Source organism: Tetranychus urticae, chromosome 3 (genome assembly GCF_039701765.1).
Source record: "Tetranychus urticae isolate SD_2017Ah chromosome 3, NJAU_TeUrti_SD_1.0, whole genome shotgun sequence".
NCBI lineage: Eukaryota > Metazoa > Arthropoda > Arachnida > Trombidiformes > Tetranychidae > Tetranychus > Tetranychus urticae.
The window spans coordinates 12,223,534-12,237,454 of record NC_142960.1 but is presented as its reverse complement, the minus strand read 5'-3'; the positions used below and the strand labels follow the sequence as shown (position 1 = coordinate 12,237,454).

The following is a 13,921-nucleotide window of genomic DNA, read 5'->3' as shown; positions in this document are numbered from 1 at the left end:
ATCCTCTTGTTCAATTCTTCAATCACCAGATTTATCCATTCTGTTTTATTCCGTTGATTTCTGTCCATGGTACCAATACTCCATTCTTTTCCTGCTTTTGGTATCTGAAATATTTCATCATCTGCAAGAAAATCTTTTCTCATCTCACTCCCCAGCTCACATTCAGTTATTATATGTATCATTCCTCCATAGATAAATTCTGTTTTCAACTTTTCTCAGTAGATAGAATATATCTTCCTGGTGTTAACCAGTCTTTAATCATATGAAGCATAATGCTTTTTTAATTAATGATTCTTTTCAGAATTTTATTCTCATGTAAGATTATCTTTTATTGATATTTTTAAATTTTTTGGAAGAATTTCACAATAGAAAAAAGATAGAAGAAAGCATGTTCCATTGTTTCTTTGACCTTGAGAGATTTCTCAATTTTCCTGTCTCACTGTGGGGATATATTTAGTCCGGTGTCCATTTAACTAACTTATGCTAACTTAATTGAAACATTTATAATTAAATCACTCAAGAAAATATTAACTAGAATTAACTTATTAATTACAATCACTATTGATCCAAGCCAAAGATGCACTTTATGTTGATGAAGAAGAGGAAACATGTTGAGTTGATGAATTGAATAAACAAAATTTGAAAAAAATATGAATCAATACATACAATTAAATCTGCACAATCGCGGTTGAAGTCTGAATATTTTTCTTTTAAATGCGTTATTTATCAATCAACAATCAGCCAGCCAGCCAGTAGAGGGCTTAAGCTGACAGCTTTGCTAACATTTTGCTACTTTTAATTCTTGTTTAGAACCTCTTTTTGTATACTCTACCTTTGATCTTCACCAATTTATAACTGTTTTGTGATTATTGTGACAATAATAAAGCTACAGCATTGTGGATTAGCCTTTAATTACCATTATTCTGTTAAATAGAATATGGTAAAAGATGGACGACAATGTTCAAGGTAATATAATAAGGAACACTGAACTGTGTCATTGTTTTATTTTGACTTTTATCAATCAATGTTTTTTTTTCATTCTATTGAATATAAACTTCATTTGACCCTTTTCCATGTATATTTTATATTTTCGAATACCCTACTTTCTATCAAACCAACAATTATAATTATAAACTACTGTAACACTATATTTTCATTTCTTTGAAGCTTTCATTTTGTTGTTTTTTAAGGCCTCAATTTTCTCTCTATTTAGTTTCACTTATCTCTTGAGGCCTTCCAGTCAATTCATTTTTTTAATTCAATCACCAATATGGAAGCCTTAAATACATAAACACTTTCATCTACTTGATGGATTTATCATGTAATTCAACATGTAATTAATCTTGTATCTACTTTTCTCCTTTTAGACATTTGTCGGGTCTGTCGATCAGAAGGATCTTCAGACAAACCTCTGTACCATCCTTGTATATGTACTGGAAGTATAAAATATATTCATCAAGACTGGTAAGATTAACTCTATTAGATGCCTCCAACTATTCTCATTTATCCGATGTTTTAAACACTGTTTTTACTGATTTCTTACAGCTTAGTGCAATGGTTGAAGTACAGCGAAAAGGAATATTGTGAACTATGCAACTACAGGTTCTCCTTTATACCAAGTCAGTATCTCACTGCATCTTCGTTTATATGTTGCCTAAAAATCAATCCAATCAACATTGTGAAATCATATTGATTAGTTTTTCTTAAAGCTACTATTTCATAAATCCTCCTGATTAATAATATTTAAACCGGCAAAATTAAGTACAAAAAATAAGTCATCTCAACAGTCTGATAGAAGACGTTTCAATCGGGAAATTTTTCTGTAAAATGGAAATTTGCTTGAAATGTAGACCAATTTCTTGGTTTGATGTTTTGATCAAAATGCATTGCTTTTAAATTTTTGCATTCATTTTCGTACTTTGTTGATTGGATTTTGTAAATCTTATTTGTGGTAAACTCTAATTCTATTTTTACTTTTAATTTTACAGTTTATTCTCCTGATATGCCCAAAAGGCTACCAATTCATGATATTGTTACTGGACTATTAGGAAGTTTAGCAACCGCTGTTAAATATTGGATTCATTATTCAATCGTGGCAATAGCTTGGTTAGGCATTGTACCTTTGACAGCCTGTATGTATTTAAAGAGTCATTACTTATCGATTTTATAATTTTATTGTGCAACCTCATTAAAAAATAATATTGCCTTCATTCCTTAACTAATCAATTTTTTCTCTCTCATTCAGATCGTATCTATCGCTGTTTATTTGCTGGTTCCTGGTCTTCTGTTTTATCACTTCCTTCAGATTTGCTCAGTACTGAAAATATTGCTACAGATGGTTTCTATGGGTGCTGTCTAATTAGTTGCACTCTCTGTGCCTTTCTTAGTCTCGTATGGTTACGAGAACAAATAGTGAGAGGTGGAGGTCCTGAATGGCTTGAGCCTCCAGCCGAAGTTTTCCCACCTCCTCGTAATGTGCCCAATCGTCCGCAAAATATTCCAGATGAGCCCGGCATAGGATTAAATAATAATGTCAACAATAATAATGTTGGAGAAAATGCCGAAGAATCTGAAGGGGAAGAAGAACCTCATGAAGAAGACAATCTTCGTGCTGTTGAAGCAGCAATAGAAGCAGCTAATGATGTTGCTCCTCTTCTTGGTGATCCTGACGCTGATGTTGGAGAAGATGCAGATCCGGCAAGAATTGCTGCTCAAGAGGAAATAAATTGGAATCCCGTAGAATGGGATCGAGCTGCTGAAGATCTCACTTGGGAAAGGGTATGTATTGATCTATTTGTTGATTAATTTATTTGACCTCCAAATCATAATTTAATTGTGATTCCTCATTTCTATTTTGCAGATTCTAGGATTAGATGGTTCATTAATATTTTTTGAACACGTTTTCTGGGCCATTTCTCTCAACACCTTATTTGTTCTTATTTTCGCATTCTTTCCTTTTCATGTTGGTGCTTTAGCTGTTAAAAGTTTAGGATTATTAGACACCGTGTCTGCTACTAATTTCGAAGGTCTCGTCACTACTCTTTTTGGGTACATTATCATCAGCATAGCTCTAGTCGTCTTACATTCTATTGCTGCACTGTTGAGATTCAGAAAGACACAAAAATTATTAGGTCTGTCTTATGTGGCAGTGAAAGTTGCTCTTCTTTTTGTCTTTGAGATTGGTGTTTTTCCTTTAGTATTCGGATGGTGGTTCGACATTTGCTCATTAGTAAGTTAAATAACTAATTTAATCATAAAATATCTTTAAATTATATACTCACTATTTCATTGAAATTTTCTCTAATTGTATTCTTTTATTATTATTTATAGCCTATCCTTGGGGCCACTCTTTCTGATCGAGAGACCGGCTTACGTACAGCCCCAGGAACTTCCATGTTCATTCATTGGCTAGTTGGAATGGTTTATGTCTTTTACTTCGCTTCATTCATGTACATATTAAGAGAAGTTCTACGCCCTGGTGCCCTTTGGTTTCTAAGAAATCTCAATGATCCTGATTTCAATCCCATTCAAGACATGATTAATCTATCAGTTTTTCGGCATATAAGAAAATTCGTTGCATCTCTTGTCATTTTTGGCACAACAGTTCTTTTATTGGTTTGGTTTCCTGTTTGCATCATACAGAAATTCCTACCTGGATTTTTGCCTTATCATGTCTTCCATTCGAGGTATGTTGACATAAATGTCGTGACTAAACTACTTTTAGCTTAATTTTGATATTAAGTTTTTTTATTTTTTTCTCCTTCGTATCGCCCGTTTACAGCAGCAACGAAAATCAAGCCAATGATATCTCTCTAGAATTTCTTATTCTACAATTAATATTACCAGCATTGTTGGATCACACTCATCTTCGTTCTTGGCTTAAATCATTCATCCGAACTTGGTGTGTCTGTGTTTCCTACATTTTAGACATTAGATCTTTCCTTCTAGGTGATGTTAATCCTGGCTTAACTGATGGATCAGATAACAGTTTAGTTCAAGTTCGTAACGATGAAAACAATCAACCTTATATTGTACCAAAATATTTCGCCCTAAGGATCATCTGTCTCCTTTTATGTGTTGCTTTGTCACTTCTTTTTTCCGGCCTATTTTTCCTTACCATACCAGTCATAATTGGAAGACGTCTTTTCTCAGTTTGGTTGGGTGAAACAAGAGTTCATGAATTGAACACAGCAGCTTGTGGTCTTTACATTGGACTTCTTTTAGCCCGAGCCTGTGCTGTCCTTTGTAATTGGGTGCCTAGAGGCTGGAATGCAATCGCTCATAAAATAAGAGAAGGTTTTATCATTGCTTTTAAAGCTTTCGTCGCCGGGACTATACTGTTGGGAATTATTCCTCTTCTTATTGGACTTATCTTTGATGTTGTCATTATTATTCCTATCCGAGTGCCACTCAATCAATCTCCTATCTTCTACTTATGGCAAGATTGGGCCTTTGGTATTCTTCATACTAAAGCAATATGTGGTCTTGCTATGATGGCTGATTGGCGTCTCCGAGAGATTCTTGAAGCTGTAAGTAAACTTATCTTTAATTTTCGTTGAAAATTTTCAGTCTCTTATTGTTTTTATTACTTTTTATTGCAGTTATACCAAGGAGGCTTAATGAATATCAATTTACAATACATTATGACAAGATTGGCAATACCAGTTATTTTGATCCTTGGTTCTATTTTGTCTTTACCTTATTTTATCATCTTTGGTATTTTGCCGATATTTGGTGTCACCTTTGAAACGAGAAATCTTTTCATTCGCAGAATCTATCCTTTCCTTTTAATTGCTTTGGTCTTGATTTATGTTATCCATTGGCAAATCAACAAATTTTGTAGGCTTTACGAGCATATCAAAAATGATAAATATCTGGTCGGAAAACGTTTGGTAAACTATGATCCATCCAAAAATAAGAAAATAGGAGCATCGTCATCGTCCAACTCATCCGCAGCTGTCAATTAATTTGATTATTCGCCCTGCTTAATCAAAAGTTTAGTCTTACCCTTCAATTTAACGATTTGACCATCGTTGAAAAGAAGACAACGGATCCATTAAAAGTGAAACATATTGTTGCTTTCTCATCAGACAAAAACTTTGTATTGTCAGGGTATGATTTTCGATACCCTTTTTTAGAGAACGTTGTAAATGGAGAATGACCCAAGTCTCGGACGGAATCCTGTAAACCTTCACCATTTTGCCATAAAAAACAAATGACGATTGTGATCAACTAACATATAAGAAAATCGTGAATCAGATTAAGCATAAAAATCTAAAAAAGCAAACAATCATTTCTGTTTATGTTACAAAATAAACAAAAAAAATCATGTTAGCTCACAAAGCACAATTTAAGTCCATTAGAAACATATATCTTCAATTCTGTCTGTAAATATGTGTATAAAAACATTTGAAAAAAATTACTATAAAGATTATCTTTAAACAATATGAAATAATTTTCACTGTTTTATTCAATATTCAAAACCAATTCATTAATCGAGAAAAAATGAATTTCCAATATTCCAATCCCACTTTCATGCTTCAGAATCAACACAACTCAACATACACTGCTGGCAATAAGTATGAGGACAGCAGATTTTTTTGAATACAGTATTCCCTCGAGTTTTTTGCTTTTTTGTTACACTGCCATCTAGGTGAACTACAAGGGGAAACCACGAATTTTACAGTTTAAACAGTTAAAAAACTTAATGACTTAATGTATTTCAATAAATTGATCCTCTTAGTGGACTAATCCAATTGTTTTAGCTAGATTATTGATTTTGAAGAAATTTTGAATGTAAAAGATTCCGACTTTGAACTCTAATTAGCATAGATTGGATTAAAAATGGAGAAAATGGTTTAAGCATATGGCAAAAATTATGAGGACAGGATTAAAATTAGCTACAGATTGGCACCAGATGATGATTTAGGTATAAATATTGTCAGAATTGGTCAGAAATACTCACGAGGGAAGTACCCGAGGTCATCCGAATAAAAGTTAATATTTTTATCATAAACCAATTAGGTTTTATGAGTGTTTAATTGTCTCGAAATCCCCCGGGTAGCAAATTAAAGATTAACGAGAAAAACAGAATCAAAATTCAATTTTTTACATGTAAAGTATGGCAAAGAGCATACAAAACAAAATGAGTGAAACAAAAAGGCTCATCGCAATGGGTTCATATTATTGCTTTCACATTGATCTATGCATAGCGATAGACAATAAATGGCGCTTTTCTGCCCTTGTGTCCATTTGCTACTCAAAAGAGGACGAACTATATTGTTTTTTAATAAGACGAATTCAATGACACACTAATCATTGAAATCGGTTCGGATGACCTCGGGTACCCCCCTTGTCAGTCATTCAGTTAACTTCAAATAATTTGCTAAAGGGTGTTGCGGATAAAAACTATAATTTATCTTAACTTAAATTTTGATAAAGATGACGATTTATTGATAATTGATTTGTTTATGTTTTTGTCTACGTTTGTTTCTTCTTCAATTTTGTTATCTTCATTGTTATCATGGTCATCGTCATCTTTATCAAAAATTAAGGTAAGATAAATTATAGTTTTTATACGCAACACCCTTTAGAAATTTTTCAGTTTTTCATTTTTCTCGATTTTTTTGTGATTTTTTGCTAATATTACACAATGCCGTCTGGTACTAAGCTCACAAGCGAGGTAAATGTTGCAATCAAAGCTTACCATGAACAGAAGCTATCCCTTAGACAAATTCTGTATTACTACTAAAATCTTCTAATTCGTTATCAAATGCTCGACTTCTCAGAGAAGTTCATTATTATTAACATTATGATTCTTAATGATTTGTGTTGCATTGTAATCAAATGGTTGGAATTTTGTTATTGATGAATTTGGATTGATACCTTTATTGGCGTCAGTGACAATGAACCAAAATATTATTGTTATTAATGCAAGAAGCCAATTTTCAGCCTATTATCAAACTCCGAATGCCAAATATTTTAGACATTCATCTTTAATCTGATCAGTGATCATCCAATAATCTGTTTTCTTTCATCTTAACTCACAATTATTATGAAAATTGGCAACTATTTTTTGAGAGGAATGAATGAAAATATTACAACCTTGTACTTTGTTCGCTGAATCAATGATTATCAGATTAATAATTATTCCTGTTCAGGTTATCCCAATGCGATAAAAGATTATCACTAATTTCCATATTAAAAACTAAGATTAATCTCGAATCAATGGTATTTTCGAAACGCGTTGGTCTACAGCATTGGCTGTTCCCATATTCCCAATTCAAAGACTGAACGATTCTTGAGCCACTGTTGATCTTTACATTACACATCTAAATTGTGCATATTTCAAAGGAAAACAAAGTTAGTCAACAAAAATATTGTTTCAACGCTAGATTTTCCCAACATTCCCTGATAATTTAGAGTTTTACATGAGATGATTTAGAAAAGCAAAAATCATTAGGAATTCTAGGAAATTAATCTTTTTAAAGATTACTGTAAAAGGATAAAAAGTTAGTAGATTTACTGATTTCTAGATGGATTAATGATGAATTTCTTGATTAATCTGGTTCAGAAGTTGGCACGGCTTCTTTTTTTGAAAAAATCAGCACGTATAAATGGATGAATTTGGTCGATGCAAATTCATTCATCAATCAGGATGTCTGTTCAAATGATTATCGTCCCTCTATTGTTTTCAATATGCATAGCTACTTTATCCTTAGGTTGTCAAGTGAAACAACACATTGAGGGAGAATCTTTTATTTGTGTTTGTAATGAGGAGCATTGTGATTCAATCAGTACTGAACCTAATTCCTTAGATGATCATTTAACCATATTTCAAACTGATAAATCATCTCATCGTCTAGCAAAGAGTCTTATCCATGTAAATGATTTGATAACCGATTCTGGTGAAATTGCTGATATTCATGTATTGATCAATACAACGGATCGTAAACAGCAAATTATTGGTTTTGGAGGAGCTTTCACAGATGCAACTGGAATCAACATCAACAAATTACCTGACAGTTTAGCTGACAAATTGATTGAAGACTATTTTGGTCCAAATGGATTACAATATACAGTCTGTCGAGTTGTTATTGGAGGCTCTGACTTCTCAGATCGACCCTATTCATATGATGATGTTGAAAACGATTTTGAATTGAAACACTTTTCCCTAGTCAACGATGATTATCAGTACAAAGTAAGTGATTTGTTTATAGTATATTTTCCTGGTTTCATGTTAGTTTCTCAAATGTTTTTTAAATGTTATACTTTAATAATTTTATCTGTATTTTGTATTAGATAAAATACATTAGAAAAGCTTTGAATTTGACTTCAGACCTGAAATTATTTGGTTCATCTTGGTCACCACCTACATGGCTGAAAACCAGTGGAAAGTTTAATGGTCTTGGTATATTGAAAGATGAACCAGGAAGCATCTATTGGAAAACTTATGCCAATTATTTAGTGAAGTGAGTTTAGATGATTTTCAATATTATTAGTCTTTTTATTCACTCATTTAATAATCATTTTTTATTGTTGTCAGATTTTTACAAGCCTATGAAGCTCTTGGTATCAATTTTTGGGGATTAACTCCTGAAAATGAGCCTAATGTTGGTCTTAACCCTGGATGGAGATGGAATGCCTTAGGTTTCACTGGTAGCATGATGAGAGATTTCATCAAAAAAGATTTAGGTCCAGCTCTAAAGGCAGCCGGTTATGATAAAGAGAAGCTGAAAATGATGATATACGATGACAATTTGTCTAACCTTAACTACTTTATAAATGGGATAGTCAATGATCCTGAAGCTGCTCAATATGTCTCGGGTATTGCCTATCATTGGTATACACGAAAATATCATGAGGCTCTGAGTGAAGCTCATTATGCTCATCCTGAGTATTTTTTACTGTCAACTGAAGCTTGTGAAGGATTCAGATCTACTGAGGCTCACTGTAAGTTCAATTTACTCTTGATTTCAACCGATGTAAATAGTATTATATTGAATGGTATCTAAAACTTTTATCTTTTATTTTAATAGTGACATTGGGAAACTGGACTCGAGCTGAAAATATTGCTGCTGATGTGATTGAGGGTCTCAACAATTGGTCAAATGGTTGGGTTGACTGGAATCTTGTGCTTGATGAAAATGGTGGACCCAATTGGGCTGGAAATTGGGTTGACGCTTTTATTTTCGTTAATGACTCGGCACCAGAATATTACAAACAGCCAATGTTTTATGCATTTGGACATTTTAGTAAATTCTTGAGACCTGGTTCTACTCGTGTTGGTCATTCAATTAGCGCAGGAATGGTCGATGAAAACGTAAAAATAACAACATTCTTGAGTCCATCCAATGACTTGATCTTTACATTACTAAACAGAAATCAAAAGTCTATCAAATTGTCAATTGCTGGTTTTGATGAGAAACCATTTCTTTTTACCTTTGAACCAAGATCTATTACAACGATAATAAAACCATTGAAATGAACTTATTTAAAAATCTCTTCAATTATTCAAAAAAATATCATAAATAACGTAATCGGCAAAATTCTTTGAGGATATTCACGAGAATATAAAACCCTTTTCGCAATTGTAAGCATTATAAGTAAAAATAAAATTTCAAAATTTTGATTCAAAGATTGCTTTCTGTCAGTCTAACTATTGATGTAAATTGATTGTCAATAATATTGATTATTGAATATGATTTTGTTTGATAACCCAAGCCTACTCATGGACAAGATAATAGATAGATATTTTGATTAGTTAACAGAAAATTTTCTTCTGAAAAATTATTTAATATTCTTATTCAATTTAATATTCATCCTGTATGATAACTCAATATCACATATTGATTAACAAAAATCTCCTTGGCAGACATCAATCAATTCTTGCCCAGTCAATGATTTAACCAAATCCAAAACTTGTTGTGGAGCTCCAACGTTTCCAGACGTCGAAACAAACCATGTTTTAACTTATAAATGAATGAAAAATGGTAAATAATGATTAAATTGATTGTGTTATATTATATTATTTACTCACTATCAAAAGTTGATTCATCAATTTTAACACAACTTGCTAAGAGGGCTTCTTGATATTTAGTGTTCGCATAATAAGGCATCCAAAACTGACCTCGGTGACCATCTGAAATGAACATTCAAACATTTTAATTGTTCGCATAAATGCACTCAAATTTATCGTTTACCTGGGGTTGTGAAGTTAAATGTGTAAGGCTCATATACAGCTGTTTGGACATAATAATATTCCTCGCCATCAAAATCACCAACAGTCATATCGATATACAAGTCGAAAACTGACACAACCTCACTGTTGTAATTGATTGATTGATTATTAAGATTTGCGCTAGTTAATTTTTTAATTGTTACTCACATATCTCGAGTATTGCCTTGCTCAATAACGGCAATCTTTCCAGGATAAAGGTGCCTAATCTCAAGAGTATTGTACACAGTTCTTGGGACAGTTTCTTCACTTCGACCATAAACAGTCCATTCTCTTATAAACTAATTATTGTTTGATAAAATATTATAAATAAAAGTAAAGAGCAAAATCAAGTTAAACTTACATATGAAAAGGACCAATCATCAACTTTGGGTTGTACTGGATTCGGACATGAACCTTTGATTTTAACAGCGAATGAGCTTGAGATTGCAAGAGCAATTAAACCGAAAAATAAAGTTGACTTCATTTTTAACGAAACTGTTGATATTCAAGTAATGTAATGAACAACTGGAATAATAACTGTAATGACTTGAAATCTTACAACAACCTCTGTTTTTATATACAAAAAATCAAGATCTTTTAATGTCAATAGACAGATCGACTCACTGTCGATGAGAATAACAATAGCTGGCGTGTTTAATCTTCAATCATGATCTGGTTACTTGATAAATTCTTGGTACATCAATTGGTGCAAGTAGGTTCGAAAAGTGCATTATGTTTTTAAAGAATCTGGGTCCGAATTGAAGGCTAATTATATCGATTTTTGTTTTTTGCTAGAGATTCTATAGTTACCAGGTCATTTCAATTCATGTTTATAAAAATATGAATTTCCATTTCAGTCCAAAATTCAGCTAAGCAGTCAGTTCTTGTGTACAACATGTCACATCGATTTACAAGATCGATCAGATTAATACCTGTAATCAATTAGAATTGAGTAATGAAACAAATCAGTTATTGTTAGCTATTGTATCATTGAAATATTATCAAAAAGTTATTGTTTTTACAAGAGGTATCAATTTATGGCAACATTTTTGTTTTCTCGAGGTTGCTTTTCTTATCTAGTGCGAAGTTTTTGCACCCACAATATGACAAAGCGGGGTGTGAAAGCGATTAACATCTACCCCCTGAATCAACAGCTATTCATGCATCCCAAGAATGAAAAACATGAATATCTTTTCACCAAATAAAACATTGACCTGGTAACAAATCAAATACTCTAACTCGTTTGCATAATTTTCAAGTCTTCATATTTGAAAATATTTAAGTCCATAGGGAAATATAATAATTGTTGAAGGAATGGTGATTGTAATTGCTACCATTTTTGAATTTTAGGCTTCAAAGTGACAAGGCAACGAAAATCACGAAAACTTTTCTGAAAATGTACAATGAGTTTTATCGTTATGAAATGTGCTTAAGCTAACTATCAAAATTGTAATACACCAAGTCCACAAAGTCCACTTTGTGGGTCGAATCTTACTAGTTCTTAACTCGAAAAGAAATTTTTTTATATTAGTTCTAAAGCAATGATCAATTGAAGTGTTATGAAATATGAATTCATATTTTTATGCACATGAATCTAAATGTTTTGTACATTTGGAATCCATAGCAAAACGAAGTCGCTGATGAATTCAATGCAGCTTTCAATTTAAGCCCGAATTTCTTATCAACATAATAAATTTAATTTTTGTATCTGATCATGTATCAAGAGTTTATCATAATATCAAGAAGATAATTGAAGGTTAACCATATCAGCTATTGTTATTCGACATGTGTATTAACATTGGACTTAGATCTCGATTCTTGTGTATAAAAACAGATTTTTATTGAACATTTGTAGTCATTCAAGTTATTATTCCAGTTGTTCATTACATTTTCTTGATTGTCAACAGTTTTGTTAAAAATGAAGTCAACTTTATTTGTTGTTTTAATTGCTCTTGCAATCTCAAGTTCATTTGCCGTTAAAATCCAGGGATCATGTCCGAACCCAGAAAAACCCAAAGTTGATTATTGGGATTTTTCAAATGTAAGTTTAACTTAATTTTAATCATTACATTATTAATATTAATTCATCTATCGATAATTAGTTCCTAGGAGGATGGTTTGTTTTAGGTCGAAGTGAAGATACTGTCCCAAGAACTGTGTACAATACCCTTCAGATTAATCACTTATATCCAGGAAAAGTTGCCGTTATTGAAGATGGTGATACTCGAGGCGTGTGAGTAACAATTGAAACATTAATCAGTCGCAAATCTTAATAATTTATCAATTAATTACAACAGTCTAGTGGAAATTGGAGATGAGTATATCGAGATGACTGTTGGTGATTTTGATGGGAAATCTTATTATGATGTTATTACGGATGTATATGATCCATATTCATTCAACATCACAACCTCAGGTAAAAATGATGATTTTGGGTGAATTTATGCAGATAATTTAAATGCTCAATGTTCATTTCAGATGGTCACCGAGGTCAGTTTTGGATGCCTTATTATGCCAATCCTAAATATGCTCAAGCCCTCTTAGCAAGTTGTGTTAAAATTGACGATTCAACTGTTGATAGTAAGTAAATTGTTGAATATAATTTAATAATCAATTTAATCACTATTTACTGTTTATCATTTATTAATCAGTTAAAACATGGCTCGTTTCAAAGGATAAAAAAGCTTCAGTTCCACTAAAAATTTATGATTTGGCTAAAGCATTGACTGGACAAGATATAATTGATATCTGTCAAGGAGACTTTTGTTGATCGATTTGTGATATTGGGTTATCAATACATGATGAAAATTACAATTAAACTCTTGATCTGTTTGGTTGTAACATTTCTCAAATAACAATATTAAATATTTTTCGCAAGCAAATTCTCTGTTAACTAATCAAAATATCTGTCAAGTAAAATGATTCAATCAACGATTCTTATGAGCTCGCTGATGCACAAGGTTCCCATAGATCAACTTCAGAACAAATCATTACTTTTATAAGCATTAAGATTCTCAATGTATTGTATTTACCAAAGCAAATGGTTATAATCTTATTTTTGATGAAATTTCATTGTTTAAGAGTATGAAGTAGTTGATTGGAAGAATTTAAAATGATATTCTTGTTACAATTCAAAATTGTAGCTTGAATGGATACAAAGTTTCGATAAGAAACTTATGAGCAGAATGGTCAATATGCGAGAAAGAGTTGGTTGGTAGGATGGAAGGTAAATACATAATATTTATTGAATTGACTCTTGGTTTGAATAAAATGTTTGAATTAGAGTGATTATCGCTATATGTGAAGCAACTTAGTGACTCACCAGTTAATATTTTAAACGATCAACAAATCTGTGATTGAAATTTATTTTCATTTTTCTTTTGAATGCGTAAAAACAATGCAAATGTTAAATGTGATTTTTGTTTCTGTTTGATTCATGTACTGAATGTTACAATGCAATGTATAAGTCCATTGTTTTTCAATATTTAACAATTTAGCCATTTTTACGTGATTATCAAGAGATCATGGATAAAAATGGATATATGCATTTATTGACCCTAATTCCGAATACAGAGAGATTTCAAATAATGAGAGTACTGCGGATGGATAGTAACATGTAACATATTAGTATAACATAATAGTATGACTGAATACCTAAGTAACTAGTAAGAAAATCTAAGCGCTTTCATTCGATAATGAAAA

The 13,921-nt window shown here is 32.0% G+C and overlaps 4 protein-coding genes across 6 annotated transcripts; 3 read left to right on the top strand and 1 right to left on the bottom strand.

Annotated features, from left to right (window-relative positions):
* The first annotated feature begins 801 nt into the window (after positions 1-801).
* LOC107359485 (E3 ubiquitin-protein ligase MARCHF6) lies at positions 802-5,445 on the top strand. Of its 3 annotated transcripts, none has more exons than XM_015925964.3 (9): positions 802-966; positions 1,368-1,464; positions 1,546-1,619; positions 1,989-2,132; positions 2,246-2,778; positions 2,861-3,229; positions 3,331-3,686; positions 3,785-4,529; positions 4,602-5,445. In XM_015925964.3, the coding sequence occupies exons 1-9, from the start codon at positions 948-950 to the stop codon at positions 4,965-4,967; spliced, it is 2,703 nt and encodes a 900-aa protein (XP_015781450.2). In that variant the 5' UTR covers positions 802-947; the 3' UTR covers positions 4,968-5,445. The 3 variants fall into 3 exon arrangements, with proteins under 3 accessions (XP_015781450.2, XP_015781449.2, XP_015781448.2); XM_015925963.3 differs by having other exon boundaries at positions 3,782-4,529; XM_015925962.3 differs by having other exon boundaries at positions 3,743-4,529.
* Positions 5,446-7,653: 2,208 nt separating this feature from the next.
* Positions 7,654-9,488, top strand: LOC107359482 (putative glucosylceramidase 4). Its single transcript, XM_015925959.3, has 4 exons — positions 7,654-8,200; positions 8,302-8,471; positions 8,546-8,952; positions 9,039-9,488. The coding sequence occupies exons 1-4, from the start codon at positions 7,658-7,660 to the stop codon at positions 9,485-9,487; spliced, it is 1,569 nt and encodes a 522-aa protein (XP_015781445.3). The 5' UTR covers positions 7,654-7,657; the 3' UTR covers position 9,488.
* Positions 9,489-9,774: 286 nt separating this feature from the next.
* Positions 9,775-10,786, bottom strand: LOC107359483 (uncharacterized). Its single transcript, XM_015925960.3, has 5 exons — positions 10,581-10,786; positions 10,388-10,518; positions 10,203-10,324; positions 10,040-10,141; positions 9,775-9,971 (listed from the first exon to the last, which is right to left on the bottom strand). The coding sequence occupies exons 1-5, from the start codon at positions 10,701-10,703 to the stop codon at positions 9,853-9,855; spliced, it is 597 nt and encodes a 198-aa protein (XP_015781446.1). The 5' UTR covers positions 10,704-10,786; the 3' UTR covers positions 9,775-9,852.
* A 1,275-nt stretch (positions 10,787-12,061) lies between these two features.
* LOC107359484 (uncharacterized) lies at positions 12,062-13,101 on the top strand. The gene is made up of 5 exons (XM_015925961.3): positions 12,062-12,260; positions 12,322-12,452; positions 12,517-12,635; positions 12,698-12,799; positions 12,871-13,101. The coding sequence occupies exons 1-5, from the start codon at positions 12,138-12,140 to the stop codon at positions 12,987-12,989; spliced, it is 594 nt and encodes a 197-aa protein (XP_015781447.2). The 5' UTR covers positions 12,062-12,137; the 3' UTR covers positions 12,990-13,101.
* The last annotated feature ends 820 nt before the right edge of the window (positions 13,102-13,921 follow it).

Excerpts from the sequence above, each read along its gene's own strand:
- LOC107359485 (XM_015925962.3), top strand. Across the intron at positions 1,465-1,545 it reads AAATATATTCATCAAGACTG|CTTAGTGCAATGGTTGAAGT; the intron begins GTAAGATTAACT and ends GATTTCTTACAG. Across the intron at positions 1,620-1,988 it reads CAGGTTCTCCTTTATACCAA|TTTATTCTCCTGATATGCCC; the intron begins GTCAGTATCTCA and ends TTAATTTTACAG.
- LOC107359482 (XM_015925959.3), top strand. The coding sequence starts at position 7,658 with ATGTCTGTTCAAATGATTATCGTCCCTCTATTGTTTTCAATATGCATA. Across the intron at positions 8,201-8,301 it reads ACGATGATTATCAGTACAAA|ATAAAATACATTAGAAAAGC; the intron begins GTAAGTGATTTG and ends ATTTTGTATTAG. Across the intron at positions 8,472-8,545 it reads TATGCCAATTATTTAGTGAA|ATTTTTACAAGCCTATGAAG; the intron begins GTGAGTTTAGAT and ends TATTGTTGTCAG.
- LOC107359483 (XM_015925960.3), bottom strand. The coding sequence starts at position 10,703 with ATGAAGTCAACTTTATTTTTCGGTTTAATTGCTCTTGCAATCTCAAGC. Across the intron at positions 10,519-10,580 it reads ATGATTGGTCCTTTTCATAT|TTTATAAGAGAATGGACTGT; the intron begins GTAAGTTTAACT and ends AACAATAATTAG. Across the intron at positions 9,972-10,039 it reads TGATGAATCAACTTTTGATA|TTAAAACATGGTTTGTTTCG; the intron begins GTGAGTAAATAA and ends TTCATTTATAAG.
- LOC107359484 (XM_015925961.3), top strand. The coding sequence starts at position 12,138 with ATGAAGTCAACTTTATTTGTTGTTTTAATTGCTCTTGCAATCTCAAGT. Across the intron at positions 12,636-12,697 it reads ATTCAACATCACAACCTCAG|ATGGTCACCGAGGTCAGTTT; the intron begins GTAAAAATGATG and ends TGTTCATTTCAG. Across the intron at positions 12,800-12,870 it reads TGACGATTCAACTGTTGATA|TTAAAACATGGCTCGTTTCA; the intron begins GTAAGTAAATTG and ends TTTATTAATCAG.